Source organism: Agelaius phoeniceus, chromosome 4 (genome assembly GCF_051311805.1).
Source record: "Agelaius phoeniceus isolate bAgePho1 chromosome 4, bAgePho1.hap1, whole genome shotgun sequence".
NCBI classification, from domain to species: domain Eukaryota; kingdom Metazoa; phylum Chordata; class Aves; order Passeriformes; family Icteridae; genus Agelaius; species Agelaius phoeniceus.
The window spans coordinates 35,439,339-35,464,818 of NC_135268.1; the positions used below are offsets into that span (position 1 = coordinate 35,439,339).

The 25,480-nt window shown below is 38.5% G+C and overlaps 1 protein-coding gene across 3 annotated transcripts in view; it reads left to right on the forward strand.

Annotated features, from left to right (window-relative positions):
- The first annotated feature begins 8,830 nt into the window (after positions 1-8,830).
- Positions 8,831-25,480, forward strand: part of KLHL2 (kelch like family member 2) — a 54,426-nt gene continuing 37,776 nt past the window's right edge. The window contains exons 1-4 of one of the 3 annotated variants that reach the window (XM_054632554.2): positions 8,831-9,045; positions 11,995-12,120; positions 16,310-16,416; positions 20,980-21,101. In XM_054632554.2, coding sequence (XP_054488529.1) covers positions 9,023-9,045; positions 11,995-12,120; positions 16,310-16,416; positions 20,980-21,101 — 378 coding nt within the window. In that variant the 5' untranslated portion in view covers positions 8,831-9,022. Of the gene's footprint in view, positions 9,046-9,651; positions 9,771-11,994; positions 12,121-16,309; positions 16,417-20,979; positions 21,102-25,480 lie in introns of those variants that run through there. The other 2 variants (XM_077177277.1, XM_054632557.2) reach the window with 2 other exon arrangements.

Consider the following 25,480-nt stretch of genomic DNA (forward strand, 5'->3'; position numbering starts at 1 on the left):
AGTTAGGGAAAAAATTGCAAGTTTAAATATTTGAAGTGCATAAATACTTACTGCATACAACACCAGTTAACATATTCAGAAGTATGTGATTGCCAGTTTCAACTGGTTTATGTAAAACATGTATGTAATCTCTATAGTAGTAGTCTGGTCTTGTTCTTCCTAGATCACTCAATCTTTCTTTTGGTTTTGATCTATCATTTTAATTACTAGATTCACAGTATTTTTTATAGTGAGAGGTTTTAGTGATGAAGATAGGTTTTAATAAAGTAACATTCTCTTCTGCTCCATTCCTGTTCCATTTTCCATCAAATTTTGCAGACATTGTAACTTAAGTGTACACAAACTTGCAAGTCTGGCTCCTGAAGCATGATCTAATGCTGGGCAGTCTAAAACAGACAATGATATGGCCTGGTCCTAAATTATTTCCACTGCAACTCCATCAGTAATGATGAAAGTATCTGCTAAGGGTAAGATAAAAAGAAATAGTATGGCCCAACAATGCTATGCTGCCCTTAGAGAAAGCTCTACTTAGGCATTAGATGCACAGGAGTAAATGCTCTTCTTTGGCATTACCTTTGCCATATCAGTAATAATTACAATATTTGGGGACTGGCTGTCACAATTGTATCCTCACAAAGAGACGTAATATCTACTTTTCTTCCTCTCAGTTTCATGTAAAATTTGGCATGAATGGAAACAGGATTGAGCTCACAAACTTCTTCACATTCAGCTATAAGATATAATTATCATTACTGTTTCTTTTTTCATACTACAATTAGTACTTAAACTGTATTCAGTTCTATGTAAAGAATACAGTCTCTGCTCTGAGAATATGGGGTTGTGACAGATCCCAACATTACTTAAAATACAAATGGGAAGTGAAAAGGTAAAAATAATAGTAGAAAATTTTATTTGCATGAATTGGCTGTAATAATCCTGAAAGCCATACTGTAGTATGTGCAGTCTATGTTCTAGCCTCATATTGCAGACACTTCAGAAGTACTGATTTTATTTCAAGCTCCTGTAAATTTTTTGGATCCTGTGGAGGTTAAAAAAACAGTTCACTGCTGAATATGTTAATACGAAGGAACCTTTCACTCCATGTATAGCTTCAAATTTTCACATCATGTTAGTGTCAACTTTTTGTGTTGAGCAGCACGGGGCTATTTATGCATGGTAATCATGTAATCAAAAACTGCCACTTGCTATGCAGATTTTGCTTCCTAAGTAAAATGTCCATTAAAAATTCTGTGGCCTCTAAATGCAAGCTATTGAGAAGAGAAGAGCATTTCACTGGTATTGATAAAAACTCCTTCAGTCTTTCACAGATTAATATACAAATTTGAATGCTGGAGGCTTAGTGTGGCCAGGGGTTACTTCAGCTAATCTCTTAGTACAAATGATTTTGCAAAATGATCTTGCAAAATGTCCATAATGAATTCCAGAGTTAGGACTGATGAAAAAGGGTAGATAATATGGCTGTAGAGAGAGAGAATTTGGACTGCTTTATGCAGATGAGACAAAGTGAAATAATAGCAAAGAGAAAAAGTGTGAAAAACAGAATGGGCACTCTTGATTACTTAAAAAAAATTTACTGATTTCCTAGATATATTAAAAAGCAAATAAATTGGGGTAAAAGAAAGGACACAACTTTTCAATTTCATATCTACTTTTAGAAATACACACTAGAAGTATAAAATTTCAGAATTAACTATCACAATGTATCTTACTTTGTGCTAAAGATGAGTTTGAGTTTTAAATGTTTTAGCACTTAAGCAAATGCCTAATTTGCAGGGTGAAAAGTACTCCCTCTGCAGACTAATTTTTTCATTTTCTTCTGATTTTTCAAAATCACATTTCTGTTTACATTCTGTTATAAAGCGATCACAATATGGCAAGCATTTATTTGAACTATATAAAGGGAAACAGAGAGCTTTTTCTAAAAATATTTCAGTTTAGATTATATACTTTCTAGGGTGATTTCCTTAAAAATGAGGTATGTTTGAGATAATTACCTTGGGAAAACTACTGATAAAATTGAAATAAAGAGAGAAGATAAAATTTCAAGGAAAAATCAGTTTATTTTTTTCCCCACATTTTTTTTCTCAGTTTTCTGTATAGTTTGTCTGAAAATCTTAAAATTAACTTGTCTAGAACTAGTTTGTGTTAACTAACTTTTTAGGCTGTATGGTTAAATATTAACATTGCAACAAATATTCTTTTGAATATTTTAAGTTCTGAAGTTACCTATTTTTTTACCTCAGTGTATTAATCCAGATCCCAATCTTCTTTTGCATAGAAATACTGGCAAAGGACTATCCTTGATACCAGTGAAAATTCCACTCCAGAAACACCATAATAAGCTACTTATTCTGTGAGTACCTCCTTATACCAGAATTATTGGACTAAACCTTTTCATATCTTTATCTTTGACTTAAATTTCCCCTTATTTTTTTTTTTTCAGTTTACTAGGAGTCCAATTTTAATAGACATTCTGTATAGCTACAAGTACTGATCCTGAGCTATTTTATTAAACAATGAGTATATGCTTATAAATACTAGAAGTATAAATACTTCTAGTCTTTCTTTCACAGAAAAGGTTATTCCAAATGAAGATAAACTAAATTTCTGGAACAGCAGCATGATATGCTTTTCACTTTCTATAAACAACCTCTCTGCAAAATTATGTGCAGTAACTAGACCTATGTGATTGTAATTGCTATACCTCCCTGAATATAACATTTTAGTATTTTAATGTCTTTGTTTTCATTGCCTCTTTGTACAACAAAAGAATCTCTACAATGTGTGAGATATATCCTGCTGGTTTTTTCCCAGTCTGCAGCATTTTTCATTTTCACTGAATGTCCCCTCAAATGATGCAGACTCTGCAAATACTGCTCCTCCTGTCTTGTTTATATGGATATGAAACAGTAAATAATCAGGTTGATTACTTTAGCATACTATGCTGCTTTTCACAGTGTAAATTGCTCCCAATTACTGCTCTTAGGGTAAGCTCACAATGAGCACGATTGGAGGAAATTGATGATTTTACTATTGGTTTGCATCTGGCCAATCCTGGATACCCAGGGCTACCTAAACGAGTCTATCTCTCTGTCTCGTCGTGCATTCAGGAGGCACTAGATGGCAGTACATCAGTTCTTTAAGTGTGATTTTAATTTATGAGCTGTAACCGTTTTCTTCTGAGAAAGGGGTGTGTTAGTTGATTGACCTGGTTAGCACTATCTCACAACATTGCTGTTCGAGTGGGAACATGATGGAGGAGAAGTACACAGACTTTGATGGGCTTGCATGTAATAGGTACCTTACAGTTATTATCTATGAAGAAAATGACTTTTGCTTCATTTTCAAGTAAACAATGTTTTGACGAGTTAAACAGGTATGACAGAACACAACAATAAACAAAAGTCTTTTCTACACTCTTATGAAGTAAAATAATCAGGAAAAAACTCCAATGACTGCTTATGATGCATTATTTGCTAAAAACTAAGTGTTGCAAATTTTTTTTTTCTGATGTAGGCTGTACACAAAAATGGTGCATAACTTATTTCAGTAACGTATAATTCTGTGTTAAGGGTGAAACTCCTCATCAGCTTTGCACATTGCTGATTGGGATGGTCCAACTTTTCCCAAAACATCCTTGCTGCAGGTTTCTGCTGCTGCCTTTGCATCATGTCTAAGTGGTAATGTGGCTACAAGGTGAAATCTGGTAATTTTTAATGGGCTTTCTTCTGGTTTGGTGAATGGAACCCACTCAGTATAGAGACCTGACTGCATTATTCAGTATACAGGAAACAACACAAGTCTGCAGATATGAGAGCAGGAGTTGTTCCATCTCTTTCACAGTTATCTCAGGAATACACTATATGTGAAATATATATAGCTTTGCAGCACTGGGCTTTAGATCTACTCAACAAGATATCTACTTGGAATCTTTGTAGTTTGCAGTTCAAATATGAATCATGGCGATGACCTACATTTGCTTCCATTTGTAACTCTTATTTCAGCTAGGACTTCCTTTTGGAAGCTGTAATCTAGAAGGAACACAGCACTGACCAGAGGGACTTGGCTTCTCCATCAAGTCAAATTCAAAAGTGTCATATCATTTGCTTTTTATGTGGCCTTATTTTCCAGAAATAGGATTAGATCTGTTTACTAGACTGTGTATCATATCAAGTCCTTTTAGAAATTACACTGTATCTGGTTTTGAACACTGAAAAAACAGTTCGTAGTTACTAATTTTCATCATCGTCATTATAAGGTCCATGAATTTTACAGAATAAATCTTATCCCTTCACCTATTTTCATTAAGTATGTGTTATTCTTAGTGCTTCAGCAATTGTTCACATAAGAAAATAAATGCTAGAAAAGACAAATTATTTTAATCCATGCTTAATTGTATTTCACTGATTTTGGTCACAGTACAATTTCTCTTCAATAGCAGCTGCTTTGCTATTCCTTATTTCACAATCCCAATTTACATGTTTTATTTTTTCTCTCTCTGCCTACTCTCCAGTACATATTCTCTGCAATCTGGTCCCTTTCTCATTCTGCTGCATGCACTTTCTTGCATTTCCTTTTCACATTACTTTTCAGTGTAATTCTTCTCAACTGCATTGATGTCCTTAGCTCAATGGTTCTCTGAAACTTTAATTATTCCATGCTTCTGAAGCAAGAAAAAGGAATCTCTTCCACTAGAGTGAGGCTTTTTAAGATTAGGCAATGCTGGATAATGCTGATATTAGTGCTGGTGTCTTAGACAAAAGAATGTAGTAGTAGCTGGTGTCTGTGTTGAACTCAAGTCCTGCCATGAATTCCACAAAGGTCCTTGTGGATTTGTTTAGATACAGGTGCCTGGATTGCATAAAGGGCTGCTGCTGGATGGTTGAGTTATTGAGGGTGAAATGCATGGGAAAAAAATGCATGTGTGCCCCCATGTATTTTGGATAAATGCATACTTATCTTTACATAGATTTTTGTACATAATTTACTCTCAACTCAGTTCAGTAGGATACAAATATAATGGATAATCTAAAAGCTAACAAAGTGAAGAAGCACATTATTTTTCTGTTTGAAGCAATTGGAGTACTGAGAGGTTCTTAAGTATTTAGTTCCAGAGCCCTTCCTTTCCTCTCCCCTGTTCATGAAAGAATCCCACCCTCATAGCATGTCCTCATAAGCATTCTACCCAAATCCTTCAGGAATGATGACTTCTAACATCTTAAACAAGAGCAAATGTTCTTACCACCTTATATTTTGTCCTTTCTTGGAGATGTCTTCCTAACCTATATTTGTCATTTAAAAATAAGTAAGAACTTATATCAGTGTCCTCTGTGGCTAAACCTAAACCAGATTTCTTCTAAGGTGACCATATCAGCAATAGAGCATGATCCCTTAAACATGCTAATAAACCACCAGGTATGTATGCAGTCACATTGACTTTTACCAGCATTGTTATTCTATTTGTAGGGCTGTGTAACTTGTGGGACTATCTTGTTAGCAAGCAGAGCTCTGCTAGCATAACTTCATTTTCACTGGATGCAATTCATTGATGGATAGTATGGGGTTTCTGTATGAGTAAAGTATTTCTAGTGTCAATAGATCTGAAGAACCGTGTGATCCTAAGTAAGCATTGGCCGCAATCTTTGTAACTCACTAAAACAAGTGGGAAAGTGCTAAGAATTATTACAGGAACAGCCTGAAGCATGACAGGGAATTTTCTCAGTAAATGCAGTAATTTGAATTGCTGCAGCATAAACAAAAATGACAGCTGTTTCATCATAGATAAGATACATAGCCCATTTCCTTTCAAAACTACATACATACACCCACAGACATATATAAATAAATTTTTTCTCTGAAAGTTCTTTTCTAAGAAGAGGTATTGGATCAAGCAGAATCCCATAAAAATCTAGGCATTGTATTTAAAGGATGTGTTTTCTCATGGTTAGAGATACAGGTTGTTTTGCCATAACCACATAATGTATTTTGGATGAAGTTGTTTTTGCTTCTATTCCTCTTGAAATTACTGAACTACAAAGATATAATTTTCAGAAAAAAAAAAAATTGAACCTTGCCCTAGTTGTTTCTTTCTCATACTCTGCATCACAGAAATTAACTGAACTAATGTTGAACATTTGGCTCTGAAGCCAAAACAACACTGCAAGAAAATGAGAGAAGTCACAGGTTGGAAATGTTTAATGTTAAGAATAAATGTTTGTACTGGTTTTGGCTGGGGTAGAGTTAATTTTCTTCACAGTGACTGGTATGGGGTTGTGTTTTGGATTTGTGCTGAACAGAGTTGATAACAGAGGTGTTCTTGTTACTGCTGAGCAGGGGTTGCACAGAGCCAAGGCCGTTTCTGCTCTCTATGGCCAGGCTAGTGGGGAATTTGAGGGTGCATGGGAAGTTGGAAGGAGACACAGCCAGGACAGGTGACCCCAACTGACCAAAGGGACATCCCACACCATGTGACATCATGCTCAGCATCTAAAGTGGGGAGAAGAAGGAGGAAGGGGAGGATATTTGGAGTGATGGTGTTTGTTTGCCCAAGTAACCCTTACATGTGATGGGGCCCTGCTCTCCTGGATGGCCAAACACCTGCCTTCCCATGGGAAGAAGTGAATTCATTCCTTGATTTGCTTTGCTTGGGTTTGCAGCTTCTGCTTTCCCTGTTAAACTGCCTTAATCTCAACCCATGAGTTCTCTACCTTTTAGCCTCCTGATTTTGTTCCCAATCCTACTGTTGGGGGAGTGAGTGAGTGGCTGTCTGGAGTTAAACCACAACAGCAACATCACTAAACAGTTCTGCCGTGTGAGCATGGAGCAGAATCTGCAGCTGCCTACCTACTTGCAGGATCTATGTGCAAAGAGTGTACAAAGCCCCTCAGCTTCCAGACCAGCTCACAAGTTCACAGTGGTCTCGTGTGGACCCTTAAACACAACAGAGTAGAATTCACTTAGAAGGTCTTACGGATCAGTAGAAGTTGGGATCCTTGTCTTACAAAGTGATGTGTCCAGGAGTTTACTCTAAATTATAGAAACCTGGAAGTGTGATGTGACAGACATCATCCACTCTTGGATCTACCCAGGCCACACCTGCTTATGAACTCAGACCTCTGACATGCTATGCTATGTGGAGCCAGCTGAATTTTAAACCTCCATTTCAGAGAGCATTATTTCTGGCTGGATCCTTTGGAGCAGACTTCCCAGCAAGCAAGCTTTGGTGTGTATTTAAATCTTTAGCAAGTACCTTGTCTTCTTCAATACAACCCAGAGGTAAATCTAGTTGTCTCTTGAGAAGAGACAAATTCAGTAGTTACAAAGCACAGACTTCATAAAAACAGGCACTGCCAATTGTGATTATTTAATTTAGAAAAACCTCCAGTGGTAACCCATTGAAAAAATTTTGAAGTGTTCCCAAATCAAACATCACTGTAGTGAAAGAGGATTGGTAATCAGAAAAATAAAATGGCATTTTCCTAGTGAGGAGTATTACTGGAGATTAGCAAAAACGAAAATAACAGATTAAAATACATTTAGTTTTAATAGCCAGTGATTTTATTAGAAACACTGGTGAAGGCTTTCAGTATCCGTCTATAATAAGTCTTCATTCAAAACACTCCAGCCATTTCGTTTTGTGTCTTACTTGAAATATGCTGCCCTCAAACTCTTCTCACTCTTACAAAAGTAGTGTTGGTAAGTTATTAGTAGATTTATTTGTTTAGAGATACTATTTAAAATCTTTACTCCAGTGAAAAAGCATTTTAATTTTACAGACACAATCAGATTTAAATATCTGAATTGTGTTCAGCCTGCTAAATCCATTCTCCACTACACAATCTTCAAAGATTTGGAAATAACTTGCAGTTTAAATACAGTAAATTATTGTCTAGTGCCCCAAGTCAGAAGTTGCTAAATGTAGTATTGTTGATCATTGCTTGAATTAGTGTCGTTTACAAAGACACATTTGAAATAGATGTCTGCTCGTTTTCCTTTTTGCCATTTTGCATCACAGAGGCTACTTCAGCAAACATTGAAACACAACTCAAGTACTTAATGATCAATGTCAGCCATTTTTGCAAAACACAGGAGGCCAGCTGTTTTGAGCGGCAGTGTTCCTGCTGCACTGATCAAATAAAAGTCGATGACATCCAGCAGGTCACAGGGAATTAGACCCTGTTCAACTCCTCCGTGCCGACGCCACTTCTGCTCTTCCCTTCGGCCCCTGCTCGAGCAGAAACCACCTGCATGGGCTGGAGTCGGGCCAGCTCCTTGGCTGGCCTGCCAAGAAGTTGCCCATGTCCCTCATGGTGTGCACCTGCTGGTGGATTTTCTCACTGTCAGTCTCACTGAGGAGACCTGGAACAGCTTTCATTTTTAATTATTTTTCCCCGGTGGGACAGAACACCTGTGTGTCCCCACGCGAGCACCCCCAGCCATCCTCGCTGGCGCTGAGGACACGCTGATGCGGGCGCTCCGCGGGACGTGTGGCTGCGCAGGGCAGCTCCGGGTGTCGCTCTCCGGCCTGCCCTGAGCCACCGCTTTCCTGGGAAGCGGGAGACGCGCACTTGGGCTCTGAACCCGACTCATCCCACTCGGAGGCCAGGCTTCTTTCAGCAAGGGCAGCGGCGCCTCAGCCTCCTCTTCCTAAAGCCCCTGGGCCGAGGCTGTCCCAGCTCCAGGGCGGAAGACTCCGGCGAGGCGCCCCTGTCCCACCGCGGGTACCGGAGCTCCGGCAGGCGGCACCGCACAGGCCTGGCCGGGCCGGGTCCGGTCCCGCCGCCGCCGCGCCTGCGCAGAGAGGCCCGTCCCCGCCGCGCCCTCCCGCGGGCGGGCACCCGGAAGCCGCAGCGCCGGCGGCTCCCGGCGGCGGCGGGGCTCGGCCGGGCGGGCGCAGCCGCTCCCCGCACCCCGCACCAGCGGCGGGGCAGCGCAGCTGGCATGGTGCTGGCGGCAGCTCGCCGCGCCCGCGTTGCACGGAGGAAGCCCGAGCGGAGCCGCGATGGAGATGCTGCTGCCGCCCGTGTGAGTGCGGCGGCGGCGGCGGCGGGGCGGGCGGGGAGGCAGCCGGGCGCCCGGAGCCCGCCGGGACGGCGGTGCGGAGCGGAGCGCTGAGCGGTCCGTGGGCTGGGGCGGCGGGGCGGGCCCGGCCGCGCTGCAGCGAGCTGAGGTGCCGCGGCTCTCCGCACCCGGCCGGCCCCGCCGGGGCCCTCGGCACCGGGGGAGCGGTGCCTGCGGACGGGGCACGCTCGGAACCGGCCGCGGGGCAGCGCCGGCGGGAGGGTCGTGTCGGCGACCTGGTGGCGGAACGGGTGCCCGCCCGGGCGGCTGGCTCTCCCGCGGCCAGCGCGGCGCTCGGAGATGCCCGGTCGTGCCGCTGCGGGCGCCGGCCGCGGGCACCGTGCGGCGGGGGCAGCGGGCTCGGGGCTCCCGCGGGCGGGCAGCGCTGCCGGCACCCCCGCCCCGCCGCCTTCCCGTGTGCCTTCCAGCCTGTGGGGACAGGCGGGCTTTTTCTCCCTCCTCCCCCTCACTCCTTCTGCTTCCTCCATATGTGGTCCCAAATTACTCCTTGTTTGACTCAGCAGTCGTGCTTATCTCACTCCCGGTTTTCTGGTTATTTAGTTAAGCATCTTTTTTAGTGGCAGTGCCCAGGCGATGCACTCCAGGCAACCATCTCCAGCTGCACCTCAGCTGGCCTCCTCAGTCCTTTCACGGGCTCCGGTTCAGTGCTACTTCATCCTGTGCCTTCGGTAGGTAGATTTCAGGTGTGATGTGCGTGAGGTTCTTAAGAACAAACTGAAAGAAACCAGTTGCAGACAGCTCTGGCCATGCTGGTGAAATGGTAAGAGAGACCTTAGTACTTCAGGCAGACTGGCACTTACCAAAACAGAAGGCGTATGACTGATGGTTTTGTAGGGTTCATTACCTTAAAACAAAGTCCCCCTTTGTGACAAACAAATGAAACTTCAGCAAATTAATTTACGCTTCATGTGAACTCCTCCATCTAATCCAGATTGCTTGGCAGCTCTTTACGGACAGCTCGATCACTTTTGTTTTCCTTGCATAGCTGTATTTGATGAGTATACAGCCTGTATATGTACGCAGATAAATAGACATCAGTATCTGATGCATTGCTTTGGGATGTAGAAAGTTGCAATGAAAGTGTTCTATCTTGGACTTGATAGGTCAGTGGTATAATTAAAAGCTGGGTCTCTTGGTTATAGGTCTTTGGTGTTTTGAATGTTTTCTGCAGTCATTGATTTCCTGTCTATTAATTTTTGGAATTCTGATCACAACGTATGTCACATAATGTAGAAAAGTAACCTTCAGTCTAAAGGAGTTTGCTAGATAGAAAGTATTTTTTTTTTACCTCTATGAACTAGCATATTTCTGTGCTGGATAGCATGTAACTTGTTTGGGGTTTTTTTCGATTGATGCAGAATTCCTGTCATTTGTCCTTTTTCAGTAATGAATTGTATAATTTTCAAAATTGAACATGAAACATTTAATTCGTATCAGTTTTGTGGTACACTGTAGTAAGTTGGTTGTAGTTAGAGTTCTGTGGATGGATGTTACTTGGTTAGTTTTATGGAAACTTTTTACATTCCTTTGTTGCTTGATGCAATTTTGTATTGCTTTGCTCCAAAATTTTGTAGCCAGTGTTGGGATAATGAAAAACAGAGCCAGTTACTTGGCTTTGCACAATTGTAGTGCATAGAACTTAGAGTTCTAGGTTAAAATCTTAATTATTGTTGTTTTTTTTCTTTTAAATTCATTAGACGTGCCCAATTAAAAAGTTTCAGGTATAGTAGAGGAGAGGTTGCAATTATGTGAGTCACTGAATATGCTCAATTTGACTGTGCTTACCTAATGCTGGTAAGGCTGAATTTTCACTTGCAGTCAGATCGTTGATGTACCAGGGTTTGTGGCCCACCAAATGACTTCTCAGTGCCTTTGCTTACTTCCAGCTTAGAGGTTGAGGAATAGAGTTACAACACTGTAGAATAAAGCATCACTGATGCTAAGCATTTTCTAAGTGCTACAGCAACACAGTTTGCTTTGTAAGAACAACATTGTGACTGTAAACAGGAAACTCATTGATTTGGTTTGGCATGAGAAGTTGCTTGCTGTTTGGACACTCCAAGTGACTGAGGAGTGTATATAATGATTTTTCTACAGAAGTTAGTGTCTGTAGAACTTGGGTATGTCTTACAGAAAGAATTAATTGTAGCTAGAGGTAATGATTTTTCACACTGCCTAGTTCTTCTCTTGTTATTTGGAGTGGGGTTTTGAGAGTAACAAAAATTAAAAGGCTGGTCACTTATGTACATTATGGTTTTCAGAACACTGAGTGAATCTACAAAAGCACACAATTTTTCTGTCCACAATTTTTCTGCCCACTTCTTGTGCTGTGGCTAGGGAAAGCCTGGATAATTGCAGTAGTCATTGTGTGGTCTTCCTGTCAGAGGAGCTGTGTGAAACAGTAACTGAGGTCCTGGTAGAAGGGCAGAGAGGAGCTCTTACCTGACAGGCAGTGAAGGCAGTAAGAGACTGGGGTGATGGTTGCTGCATTCTGCCATTGATCTGTAGGGCACTAGGTGAAAAGTGCCCAAAACTCTGATTCTGCCCTCACTTCAGAGCTTATTGGAAATATTCTAGACTATTTCTCCACTAAATAAAATAATATTCACAAAACCAGAAAACATCTTCATGTTTTCTTTAATATAGATTATTGTTAGCCTCTGACAATGTCACTACTATTAGTCACCAACTTACTACTTCCACTTCCATGGGAATTCTACCTATTCCCCTACACCTTTGGTAATAGGGAAACTAAAATTGCTTGGAGTAAAGAAGAAGTTTCAAGTGCAAATCTTCTTCTTCTCCCCAAGATGAAGGTGGATGAAGTAAGAAGCAACAGCACTGGAGATTAGACAGAAGTTTTAACTTTATTTTTTTCCTCTTTCTTTCCAGATGTACCAAACTTTGCCATCAGAAGCCCTTGGATCTGAAAGATGATAACACCGAAATTCACTGTCCTATTACAGTAAATCCATGGCACATGAAGAAAGCTTTTAAAGTTATGAATGAATTAAGAAGGTATGACTTCACTGTATACACCTGCCTGGAGTCCAAAGTTCATTTTTGCTTTCATTTACATTTGTTAAGTTAATAATAATAGTTAGTTTATTAAGAACATGGAATTTCAGAAGTATAGCTGAGGAGAAGGATTAAATATACAATGAAGTGATAACTGAATGATAGCCATGTGATGATAACTGTAACGTATGCAGTATGTTTTTGCACTTCATAAGTTGGTCAAAACTAGTTTTGTGAGACTTGAAAAATACTTACAGGTTGTACTTAAGGAGTTACAGCTACTGATCCTCTCTTTATGTATTTGATCTGTGACAAAAAGTGAGTCTGGTTGAGCCTTAGGCTCTTTGTGTGCCTGTTGCTGATTTTTGTGGTAGGCTGTGAACCAGAAAAATATTAAAATTTTCTAGTCTGGAGACATAGGTCACAGTATAAACCAACTGACTGCACATTTTCTTAGTTATCTTTTGCTCATGCCCTGGGAGAAATTGATGGACTCCCAAATCAAATATTGAAAGTAACTTTTCTCAATAAAGTTCTGTAAGCTTTTGAGGGATAATACCATCAGTTTCAGTGAAACTGGGAGGCTGGTGCTGATGATGTTCTTAGCATCCATATTGATTTATGTTTTACATGTACATGAGTAGGTGAAGTGATGTTGAAAACTGTGACAGCTGGTAATTAGAGCTCACAACTGAGCTCTGGAAATCGGCACTCACAGCTATCACTGATAGTAATTTAGTGCTACAACTTACAGCAACATTGAGAAATTAAATAAATAAAAATACTTCTCTAGCAGAGACAGTACTGGAGGCTGTGAAAATCCTGTAGTTCTTTGTTATTTCCCATATAAAATTAAAAATTGGAGAGGCTTCACCAGAAAGAAACACAGCTGATACCCTTTTAAAGTACGCCTCTGCCTTTGGCCTTTGCTGTTTCATATAGATAAATCTTTAAAAGTGTGTGCTGGATAGACTGACACTTGTTGCTTCACCTAATTTATGACCTTGGTTTTTTCAAGTGTCCCAGTAACCAGATGCAGTGTCTCAAGGAGTGTAACAGAGCCTGGCTAGAGCCAGTAGCAATGACTTCCTAAGGATGAGCAAGAGTTTACATGGAGGAAGTTTCCCAGAATTAATTTTAACAATAGTTTTGGAAGTTATAAACCTACCTGCATTTTGCTGTGTTTCAAGTAAAAGATTCACAGTCTTCCAGCAGAGTGCATTTTTGAAGCCCATGGATTATTTTCAGAATATACTTTAGTTTCCATGGTTACCTAAATTCAAATTGCTGTAGAAGCAATTTGAGCAATTTTGCCTTGCATGTATAAATACTTAAAGTTTGAACAGGAGCTGTGCCATATAACCTCAACTAGTTGCCATTTAATAAGGTAAAGTAACAATATTTACAATTTAAGCTGAATACAGCTTTTAAGATGGTAAGTAGTAATTAAATAAAATTATAAACTTTTCTAGTTGCATTCATTTGTTTGAAATAATAAACAGAAAATCTTAAAAATGTTTCAGACTTCATTGCTCTAAACAAAGATCTAATATTAATCCATTAAATTATTTTTTTGATTTAGATTCGACTTTAAAAATGTAGTGAATCTCAGTGCTTTTCATTAATGTAGCACAAACAGGTATTTGCCTGAAGTATACTCTCCAGGAAGTGAATAGCTAGTGAAAAAATAATTTGCTTAAGCATCTAAATACATTTGGTTTTGAATGCTTAAGTCTCTGTGCTTATGTTAAATTTTTGGCTGCTGTCAGGTTGTCTGGCTCTAGTAGCTTGTTAATGAGTTTTTATGTGCCTTCAAATTTTGACAAATTTTAGCAATTTTGTCCTTTGTATTTTTTGACATTTCATTGCTCAGCATCACCTCAACACTGAATAGAAAGCTCATTAGGAAAACTAATTAGTTCTTGACATGTGACAAAATTACACTCTGATGCCTATCTTTTCACTTTATTGTAATTTGCTTTTATCACAAAGGAATTTGATGTTACCTATATTTATCAAAATTCTCGTTCTTACAAACAAGACTTTACTAAAACCTTTTGAAGATGGGGTAATGAAAACTTTCTCTGTATGAACCAGTGAAGAATAGCCTGCAAGCTGGTAAACAGTTGCTCAGTTATTCTTAAATGCATACTTGCTTAACCCCCTTTTTATCATTTTCCATACCATGATGGTTTATCCCCCACAATTCTGTTCATTCAGTCACTCTATATAAGCAAATTGGTACAATACCACTTCAGAACACAGCCTTTTCTAAAATAAATTGATGTGCCCTCATGAGATGAAGGTGCTGAATTGCTGTGGAAGCCACAAGATGCTTGCAGCAGAGTACATGATTAAGTTTTTAAGCTCATTTCTGCAGTAGTTTCTCTAGCTTGTCAGCTCTGTAGTAGCTCAGAGCATATTCATTCACCTGATGCAGTTCCAGACTAGAGGCATTACTCTGTCTGTGTATGTGCAATGTAATTAGTAACCCTCGTTGTGCATTGATGTAATCTGTTGCTTCTGGCTTCATTGTTATCTTTAGTATTTCTGTGCAACTAAGTATAAATTTTTGTTCCTGTTGTCAGGTTAAGTGCAGGTGTCTGATAAAGCTGGGTATCTGATGCCCTTGTATGTGTAGCTTTCTGTTTGCATTTTTTTATAATAAATGTAATGGTTGTTTCAAGATCCTCTGAATTGTGTGTTTCATCTGGTACAGTCATTACATTGTACATATTATTTGATAATAACTATATTGCAAGCTAAATTTATGAGATTTACATAGTTGCTGTAGGTATTAAGAGTTGAAAGCAGAAAGATAATTGCCAGGATTGCAATATGGCCCCAAAGGTTACTTGTAGCCACCAAAAGTTTTGGTGTGTGACCTCTGCAAAGCCACCTTACTTGAGTCTGGGCTCATAAGTTTGGATAATTGCAGAACTGAGAGATCACAGAGTTTTCTTTTGGACTGAGGTGAATATCTGAGCAGTTTGGCTGAGAGCTCTAGTTCTGCCCAAGCAAAATGCAACTGCTCACCTGACTTTGCTACAACTCAGTGTGGTAGTTGCAAACTATCTAAAAGTCTTCATTATGTATTCGGGAAGGGTAAAAAATTATCTTTTTGATGGTACTGAGAATAGAAATCACTAGATTGGTGTAGAGCTCTAGGAATCCCTAAGGAATTCCACCCCTAAGGAATATGTTCTGTTAAGTCGTACTTTTCCCTCTTCCCTCTGTTGCCATGGGTCTGAGTTTTGTGGATTCCATACTACCTCCACAGGACAGTGCTAGCATGAACAGGAAAGAAGAGGTGACTGTAACCCTTAGTTAGAAGCTGTAAAGTTGCAGGCTTTTTGTGTTGTGGTGTGTTTTGCTTTTTTTTTCCCTCTCCTTTTTCAGTCTAGAAAATTGGATTATAAGGGTTTAAGTGGAAGAGGTATAGCCAATAGCTGTAAACTGTGTAAGAAACACCTGTGTTTCTTATAAATGAGATGTTACTTTATTGCAACTGAACAGGGAGGAAATATGTTACAGTCACAAAGGACAAGAATACAAATGCATATAATGAAGATACAAAGTCAGTCAAGATACGAAGTTAACCATAATAAATTCTGAACTGTTCAGACTGGAAAAAATAATTGCTATTGTGTGCATGGGCTGAATATGAAAAATGCTTGGAAAACAGTGAATATAGAGAAGATTGAGTAGTGGATTTGTACAATTAAGTAGGCATAAGTTTCAAGTGTTATGTAATACAGGCACCTCAGTTGAAATTTGGATTCTTTGTTGTCTGTAAAGCCTTGTTTCTTACGTAATTTTTTTTTAGTGCTTGTATATATTAAATTCTGTTTTTTCTATCGTAGTTGTTCAAAGGGGCCCAGACTTCCAGAGAGAATGTTTATAAATTGGGCTGATAAAAATTATGGTTATTCAATGCAGAAAACTTCTGTGCAATGAATCACAATTCAGTTGTTTGATTTTTAAACAGTTTTGTGTACCCAAGCCCCATCCGTAATCTGATTGAGTAACAGCCATGTGGTTGTGTAACACATTTAAAAACAATGCTTCATCAACATTGTCTGCCTGCCTCTTTTGATGGCATGGGAAAAGAAATTGTGTGTGATATCATATATACTTTTCTGTTGTAGTTCACTTATGTGAAATTGCCTTCTCTGATATTTCTAAATAGTCAAAACTTGCTGTGTGATGTGACGATAGTAGCTGAAGACATGGAAATTGCAGCGCATAGAGTTGTGTTAGCCGCCTGCAGCCCCTACTTCCATGCCATGTTTACAGGTACCAAATGTTTCAATACTTACTATGTTGTAATCCAGTCTAACTGTATAAAGAATAAATTTTCATGACTTTTGCTTTTTAGGATCTAATTTGATTTTTAGATAAGGCAATAGGAACATTTGGGATTCTTAATGATTTTTTTTTTTTTTTTGCAATCTAAGGACATACTGTCAACATAGCCTTTGTTAGCATGATGAATGCTTTAAAAAGTCTCCTTAATTAAAAAACAAATTAGATGTTAAGTAAGCCAGCGATAGTCAAGTTGTTATACCCTTTAAGCCTCTAGTAATCTCACTTGCCCAAAAGAAGGTTAAAATAACTTTCATGTGAATTTTGGAGTAAATTATGTCCTTTAAAAACTAGTGCGTCTACATTCTTCAGCCCATGAGCGCTCTAGGCTGTTAGTAGATATGAAAGCTTTCTGTGGCTTTGGCAGCCTATAGCTGGAGTGCATGTTTCAGTATTTTTAGGGTAATTCTCCATGACATATGTACTCTGCATCATTGCCACTACTTTTCTGTACAGGCTTGATTCGACTTCTGCTCACTCCATGCTGGCCAAGTTACTGCTTTACTGCTAGAGCGGGAATGCTGACGGCTTGCAAGGCTAAGATAGATTCAGGTTCATAGGAGCCTCCAGCTGAAATTCCTGTGCTTGGGCTTAATTCCATCACGGTTATAAATCACATTGAAATAATGTGAAATTCAGTGCCAGAGTAAGAATGCTACTAAATGCACGTTAAAATTAACTTCTGAGGTTTGTCTGTTCATCCTGAAATCTTGTGCCAGCTTTGTAGTTAATGTCAACTGTCTGAAATTAAAAGACTTTTCTGTAATCCATTGCTTCTGACCCCAGCTCAGATGGAGGTAGAAATGTGACTCTTGGCCTGCCCAGATGCAAACAGATTGGTGTTCTAATAATTTTAATTGTATGCAACAAGATGGATGAAATTTGAAATAGTGTTGTGTTCTGGCGAAGCAGCTGATCATTCTTGATTTTATAGGCAAATATTTTGACATATTCAAGGCCAGAAGTGGAGTAACTTCTACAAGAATGCTTTAAAATTGCTTGTAAAATTAAATATCTCTTTCTCAAGCAGTTTTTTAAGTTTGCATTTGTGGTTGAGGCAAACATTGTGGGTGACTGATAAATTCTTTCTTCATTTTTACTGCTGTCTATAAAATTAGAATAAAAAAGGCTGCTTCTACAGTTCCTTTTTATCACCTTAGTAGCAGAGAAATGCAAGCCTCTTATGTTAGTTCTGTATTAAAGACTAACTGTTGTTGACTATCACATTGCAAATACTCTTTGCTCAGCATATAGCATTTTATTATGTCTTCTGTGATTAAGACATTTCTGCTTGCCCTGACTGCCCTTTTTGTGAAGAAGTTTATTACCCATTCAGAGTGCCAATGCAGCAGTGTCTGTAGCTACTCTCCAGATGGAATTACTGAAATCTTCCCTTTTAAGTTTTTTTACTTGTTTTATGTTTTTAAATGTAGGTGTTCTTTAGCCTCAGTGGTGCAGGAGGTGGGAACACTCACTTGAGTAATGGGTGTGAAGTGTTTAACTAATATATCTGTGGTGAGGTTTGTGTAGTTAGTGAGCCAAATAGGTGGGAGCTTAAGTAGAATTCAGCTGTGGCTTTAAGAGTTATCAGCAGATTGTTTTACTAGGCTTATCTGTTTCTTACAGCATGGCCCAGCTGTGGTATTGGTGCATTTCAGCCATTCCCCACACAAAAATTCTTGAATTTCATTGTGATTGTTCTCTCCATGAAGCCTGGAATCCACACTTCCTAGGTGGATTTTTATTCTTATTCAGTAATCTGCAAGTTCAAATAAGCAAATTTGATCCCTTAACCAGCCACAACCAAAGGGAGAAGTATCTTCTTCTATCCAGAATAAAACACGGACTGAAAAGACAGTGGAAAAAATTGCACTCTTACGCTTTAGGGTTACTTCTTGATTAGAAATTAGAAGCTTATATTTAAACATGTGTTTGCAGGTTGATTCCATCATTCTCTGAGTCATTAAATATTACTGCAGTGCAGGCTGGGATATGGCATTAACTGGGTTCAAACTCTCTGCCTGTTTGGTTTTTTTGTTTTTTTTTTTCCTTTTCCTCATTTGTACCTGTAATGGTAGCCCTAATAATTATCAGGAAGGAAAAATTTACTGTCTTTTAAAGTTACAAAATGTAGTAAGTTAGTAACAATTATCCAAAGAGGAGATGGGGAAGAGAGTCCCTGCTATTTAATCTATGTTAATAGGAATACTTCTTTTGTCTTATACAGTGGAATTATTTAGAAATATAATTTAAATCTACTTAAATGTTTAGAGGAATTGATTATAAAGCATCAGAGAAGGGACTCTTCAGTGGCTATGGGGGCTGACTTCAGATAAGGGTGACGATGGCAGTTATCCTTAGGGATTTATCTGCTCTCTTCACTTCCATTCTCCGTTTCTAAAATTCTTGGGTAAAAAAAAAATAAAAAAGAAGAAAAAGGCCTTCTTTGCATTACTTTGTGAGGAACCATGTAAGCTTTTTAGATAGCCCCTTTGTATCTTTGTAGCCCTTTAGTATCTTCAACTCAGCTGGTGCTTTGCTGCTGCTGCTTGGGAGGTTGGATCAGCTCAGTGCTTTCTTTCAGTTCATGATATGCTTTCCTGTCACTAAGAACTCTGTGGAGACATGATGGTGCTGCTTCCCAGTCATAAACTGAGTTCTTCAGCAGGTTGAATTCTAGACTGAGCCTGCCTGCTGAGTGCATCTCTGGTTTCCTCTATATGATCTAGCAAACAGATATGGGTTGATCTAGAATTGTAGTAAGGTTGCATGTGTGGTTCACATGAAAGTTGGAAGCAAGTATTTTTGGGATTATTTTGGTTGGGTGTTTTTTTATTGTTGTTGTTTGGGTGTGGGGTGTTTTGTTTTGGTTTGATTTTCTTTTTTTTTTTCTTGTTCAGGGTTTTTTATTTTTATATTCTGGGCTTGGTTTTTAAATAGAGAAGGTGCCTATCCATGACTCTAAAAGCCTTGACACAAAATCTGAAAACAAATCTAATGTGCTTGCAGAATATCAAAATCTGCTCTCCCACACACACAATTTTCCCAGAGGACCACCTCCACAGCAGCTTGCATAATAAATAAGTTGCAGCTTACATGCTCTGAAGATCAATAGGTTTAATCTGTGTCAAACTAGAAGCAGGAACTTGGAATACAGGGCCCTGCAGGGTTCTGCAGTCATCCTTCAAAGATGTAGGGGAATGTTTCAGAAGTGCAGGTGAAAGGAGAAAGTTCTGTGGGAGCTGGATTTTGCTGGTTTTTATGTCTTTTGAACTTCCTGCCACTTAAAGGGTTGATTTGTAATGCCATTCTTCACCGTTCAGCTCAAAAAAAGGTATGGTACCATGAATAGTGGTGACAGATTTGTCAGTGATGATCTCTTTGCTGAAAGCCCTGGGTAAAATGCATTGTTTGACACTAACCCTGGAGACCAGAGGGTAACAAGCAATGAAAATGTGTATGACTTCATAAAAAATATCAGCAATGGTTAGCATGTTTTTGTTCACTTCTCCATCCTATCTGCTTTTCTTGTTGTATACATTAAATTTATTATATCACCAATACCCTTATCTCTAGATGTCTACGCCCAAGGGAAAGAAATTATATCCTATATAGAAGAATAAGAAACTCATATATTCAGAGATTGGGATATACTCTTCCAAAGTGAAATTTTATATATCTTCCAACATCACTTTTGTAGTTCATGTTTTGTTTCTCAGTGAAAGTCATTGCAAGAGGGTTTAAAGGTCTGAGATTACCTGATCTGGAAGTCATATAGAAGATTATAGTCATTACTTCAAAATATATATTTGGATAATTATTTCAGCCATAAAGAAAATATTGCACTTTGAGAAACATCGTATTTTAGAAGGTGGAAGATATTTTGCAGGCCTTTCTATGAAGATGGGTTGTGGCATATGGCCAACATGTCAGCCTCCACAAAATGAGATCCAACAAATTTTCCCTTGCTTACCGTTTTATCTTAGCTTGAGCTGTTAGATTGGAGCTGCAAAAGAGGTGAAATCACCAAGGGAATAATAGGTAGGCAAGCAAAGAAATATGTATGTTAATTCTTCTGTGGGGATATAACTTTTCTTATTTAAATAAATTTACTCTGGACCTTGTTTGGTATGCTCCTTCAGTTAAGACGTTAATAATGCTAGAGTATTTTAATATCTTGCTTTCCCAGCAAAATGTTTTTGTATGCATTTGAAGTGTCATATTTAGGTCTGATAACAATATTTTCCTGATACTTTACACTGGAAAAAATAGGTCACCTGCACTAAAAGTACTAACCCAGGTAGCATTTGCATGATGACAACAAAACCTTCCTTCCTCATTGGAGGAAGGAAGGAAAGGAAGAAATTATATTATTAGTGTTGAAGTTTTGCTACTATCATAACTGTTCATACACAAAATTTCTGCTGCTGTTAAACTTCTACATTCATGCTGTATTTCTATCTTATTTACTTGATTAATAAACTGTGTTTGTAGGTGAGATGAGTGAAAGCCGAGCAAAAAAAGTTCGAATAAAGGAAGTTGATGGCTGGACTCTAAGGATGCTTATTGATTATATTTACACTGCTGAAATTCAAGTTACAGAAGAAAATGTACAGGTAAGAGTGAGAATATTTTCTGCAACAAATGAGATGCAATGTGCAGAGTCATTTATTTTGTCATTGTGGTTCGACTCCAACATGGGAAATCTCATCTGTAAACTGGAATATTTTCAGACCTTGTGCTGACATAGTAAGTAGTGATGCTCTTTAAATTCTGGGTCAAATTCAAAGACAATTCAAGTAAATGAAGAGTTAGTTGACTTTAGTGGTCTTTGCAACCAAACCTTATGTCATGCAATAAAATAGATGGTCTACTCTGCCTAAAATAAATGCTGTCAGCCACCTCTGTACCACCTCTTCTCTAATATTTAAGTGAAATTTACATAAGCAAAGTAGATTTATTCCTTAATGTGAAACCATGTTGTCCAATTAAGCTGTCCTGTTTATTTTTTTCACTGTTAGCCTGCACAATAAAGTACTTTTCCCTGCTCAATCTCTGTAACTTGCCAGTGACCAGCTGTGCAGAAATGTTTAGCTACTGATATTTTAAAATTAAATCAACTAATATCTATCATGAAGGTTTTGTCCATCCCACACAGAACTAATAAGTTTTTCCAATTGGCTGTACTTGAACATGAATCTTCAATTAGAATAAAACAAATACCAGTTTAGAAAACATAGCCTCCTGCATTTAATATTTTCTAAGTGGAGGTGGACTTAAGATGGACAGAGTAGATTTTCCTTCCAGTATCTTTTGAGATTTTTTCTAGACGTTTGATAAGTTTAAAACTAGTTGCATAAGGGGTGATATATTTAATTCTCATGTTTTCCTTGTACTGCTGGACTGCTACTCCTTCTTTCTATTCTTGCCCAATGCCAAATGGTTATTAGCAGTTATTTTGCTGCTTTAGCAGGGTGAAAAACTATGTTGCTGTGTTTGTCATTGAAAATTTCTGTTGCAATTATGTATTCTGAAATTAATTGCTTTTACTGGACATTAGGCTGAAATTAATATAGCATTTTATTGGCTGCTGAATCCAGTGGGGACACTGCTTGTTTTAGCCATGCTTGACTGAATACTTCCTGAAATGAGAAATGCTGCCAACAAAATATCTTGCTACTAAGACTTCCATATCTTAGGTCATATCATAAGTCATTTAATTCTGCAAGACTAATTTCTTGTCTTTCTTAATGACTTGTTTCTTAAAAATCTTCCTTTTTAAGGAATTGTTCTGGTCTGATGATGAATGTACATAGAGAAAAAAAAAGGGGTGAAATTCTGTTGTATTTTACCAATGTGGTGGTTGCCCAAATCTCTGCTGTGGAAGACCTTGAACGAATCCAGAGCTGTCAGAGATTCCCTAACAAACCTTTTGCTGCTTGATCATTCTGGCTTTTCATCCTTAAAGCAGAATATTCTGTCTTGCTGACAGAGCTTGATGGCCCTAATCTTGTACATTCGATCCATAATATTGGAGGGGACTTAACAGGTGTGCTACTGTATTTTGGCTGTAGGTGCTGTCTAGGAGGAGGCATTATCACCTGTTCTTGGCAATGCTGACTCTTCCATGTTAATAGGGAGGAAAAGCATTACATTTCTTTCTCATACAGGAGTCTTTGTAGGCCAGAAATCCACGGATTTAACGCTCATGAGTCTGATAGGGCTTTAATTTTCATGGCTTCGGGTTATCTGTCTAAAGATAGATATCTGTTGATGCTGGGGATGTTAGTATAAATAATATGGCTTGGTGAGTGATATTACAAGTTTGTGGTTACTTGAGTACTGAGAAGAAAGTCAGACTTCTAAGTTGGGTTTTGATTTTTTTCCAATATAGTTGCATTTTAATGTTGATGGTGAATATACTTGTAATATGACTGTATTGTATGTAAACTTACTCTTACTTTGTCACTTTCATCCTTTTTACATTCTTATTAGTACATATGTAGAGTTTATTTGCATTACAGCAGAAATAAACGCTGTGGATAAAAATAAATATGCTGATGCAAATTCTTTTCTTTATGCCTGAAAGCCAAGATGGGAAAATTGTTGCTGTGACTTTCTGGAAACCTAGAAACCTAGTGCAGATTGTCAGCCTTAGTTAAAAATGTGTTCTCTCCATAAGCGTGTTGCATGCTATTGAGATTAGTTCTAGCTCTCAATTTCTTGTCTATATGACCTAGAATATATCATGAAATTTTGGTAGTTGTTAGGAATTTATTTTGTAGGAATACAGAAGATATTAAGTGAAAACCTAAGATGCAATTTTATGTTTGGATTAATGTGTTGAACTGGAGCGTCAGCTTCTAGTTAGCTCCTTATGATTCTTATTCTGATACCCTTGATGGGATTTCAAGTGTATTATTCCATCTCTCCAGTTATACATAGTAAGAATAGGTATTGAATTAATTTCTAATATGTGATACAATGTTTGAAGAGGGTGTGCAAGCTTCATGTTTAAGTAATGTAGAATTGCTAAGTAGTTCTTGGTACTAAAATAGCTGCATTGTATATTTATGAAAACTAATTATAAAGGAATACATAATCATAGCCCAGCTCATTGGTCTTTCTCAAGGGGCAGGTTAACTCTGAGCTTCTTTCCTTAGAATCTTACTTGATCTAGATGTGGACAGGAGAGTGCTTCCTGACTGTGCCTTTGCAGCTTGTCGGTGAGAGCTGTCCATTTTTTTCTCCCCACTGTCCTGTTCTAACTTATGTATGTTTTTGAGCAGGTGTGGAGTAGACAAATTAGGTGTAAGTCTCTGATTGAGGAGAAAACCGCATTCGTTTAGCCCATAAACTGTCAGCACGGGAGGCCCTCATCACTGGATGTTATCGCTACATTAGTTAAACACAAAAGAACATTTGTTCTTTTCTTCAGTTCTTGGTTCAATAGGTTCCCCCCAGCGTGCAACAATAAGACAGCTGGTATATGAATGTGTACATTCTTTTAGTGTTTGTCCTTCATTTAGAACAAGTTATTTTATAATTCATCTCTAGTGGCACTAACTTTGCATAATGCCATACCAGTGTTTCTGCTGTATTTACATATCAAGTCACATTTTTCTGCATTTTTAACTCTTTGCTTTTCCCTTTTTTTTTTAAGGAATGAAATTAAATGTCAGACTTAGTGCAATATCTCATTCTTCATATTTTTAAGAAGGGAATATCCGAGTTAATGTTTTCAGAAGGCAAATCAACTTTCTTCCATATCAAATTTTTTTGATATCCATATAGGTATTAACTACGTGCAGTGCACAATGTGGGAGAGTTGGTTACTATAAGGAGCTCATGCGTGAGTAACTCTCCCACACTATGCGAATGCACTGCAGCCCCTTTTTAGTCAGCTGTACACCTCGGGCCTCTCCTGAGCACAAATATATTGGAGGAGAAATTCCTGCAGTTGTTGGTGGGCTGTGGATTTGTTATGGGCTTTAGAGGCCAGCCTGATACAGGCTGAGTAGAATGTGATTTGAATAAACACAAGTTACATGATTGGGTTCCTTTAGATTCCCTCCTGCAGGTCTCTGTTCCTTTAATTGTGCTTATACAACTATTTGCTGGACTGTTTTATAAAGCAGATCACTGAACTCCAAAAAAACATCTGACAGCATAACACTCTGTATCTCCACTTCCACCCCACATGGGTTTTTGGGGGACTTTTGAGTTATCCTTAACTTGGATCACAGCCCTGTCAGTTGTTTTCACCCAACTGGTGAAAACAAGAATCCCAATTGGGATTACTGTATTAAAGTGTAGGAACATAGACCAGTGTTGGAAGTAGATGTTTCTCTGCAGCCTGGGGCAAGCATTACAGGTAATTTCACTTTGCTGCTACTGCTGTCTTGCTTTTGGACATGGTGAGTGCATGAGAGATAGAAGAGAAAATCACAAAAGAATTGTATTTTTACAATTGTATAACTCTGTCCTGGCATATTTTTTCCTTTTAAAATTTTGTTAGGTACAACAAACATGAAGTCCAGAATCTTCAATAGGGTCATACCAGAAGTATCATTTTTTCTGCTGATTTTCTGAAATTATTCAAGAACAATGTTTGCATAGTAATAAGCATATTATGAACAGTAATACGTATGCATTTTTTCTTTGTAACTCTTACTGTTCACGCAGATTGCCATAAAAAGTACAACAGAGATGCTTCTATTTGTATGGTGTCATTGGGTGTGGGCATAAGACTTGACAGCAGATTTGATTTAAGGTGCTGTCAAAACAAGGTCCAAAAAAGCAGCTGATTTCCCCAAGAAATCCTCAAAAAAGAAGATCCTAATGTTGTCCCAGCTATTTACTAAGGTAGACATTCTACAGTACCATGTTTGGTAGTATAGGATTTGACTATTCTTGCTAGATATAATCACCTCTAGCTGATCAGTGTTGCAGGGTTGTTGAAACCCTGAAAAATTCCTAAGGTTGAAAATGAGCC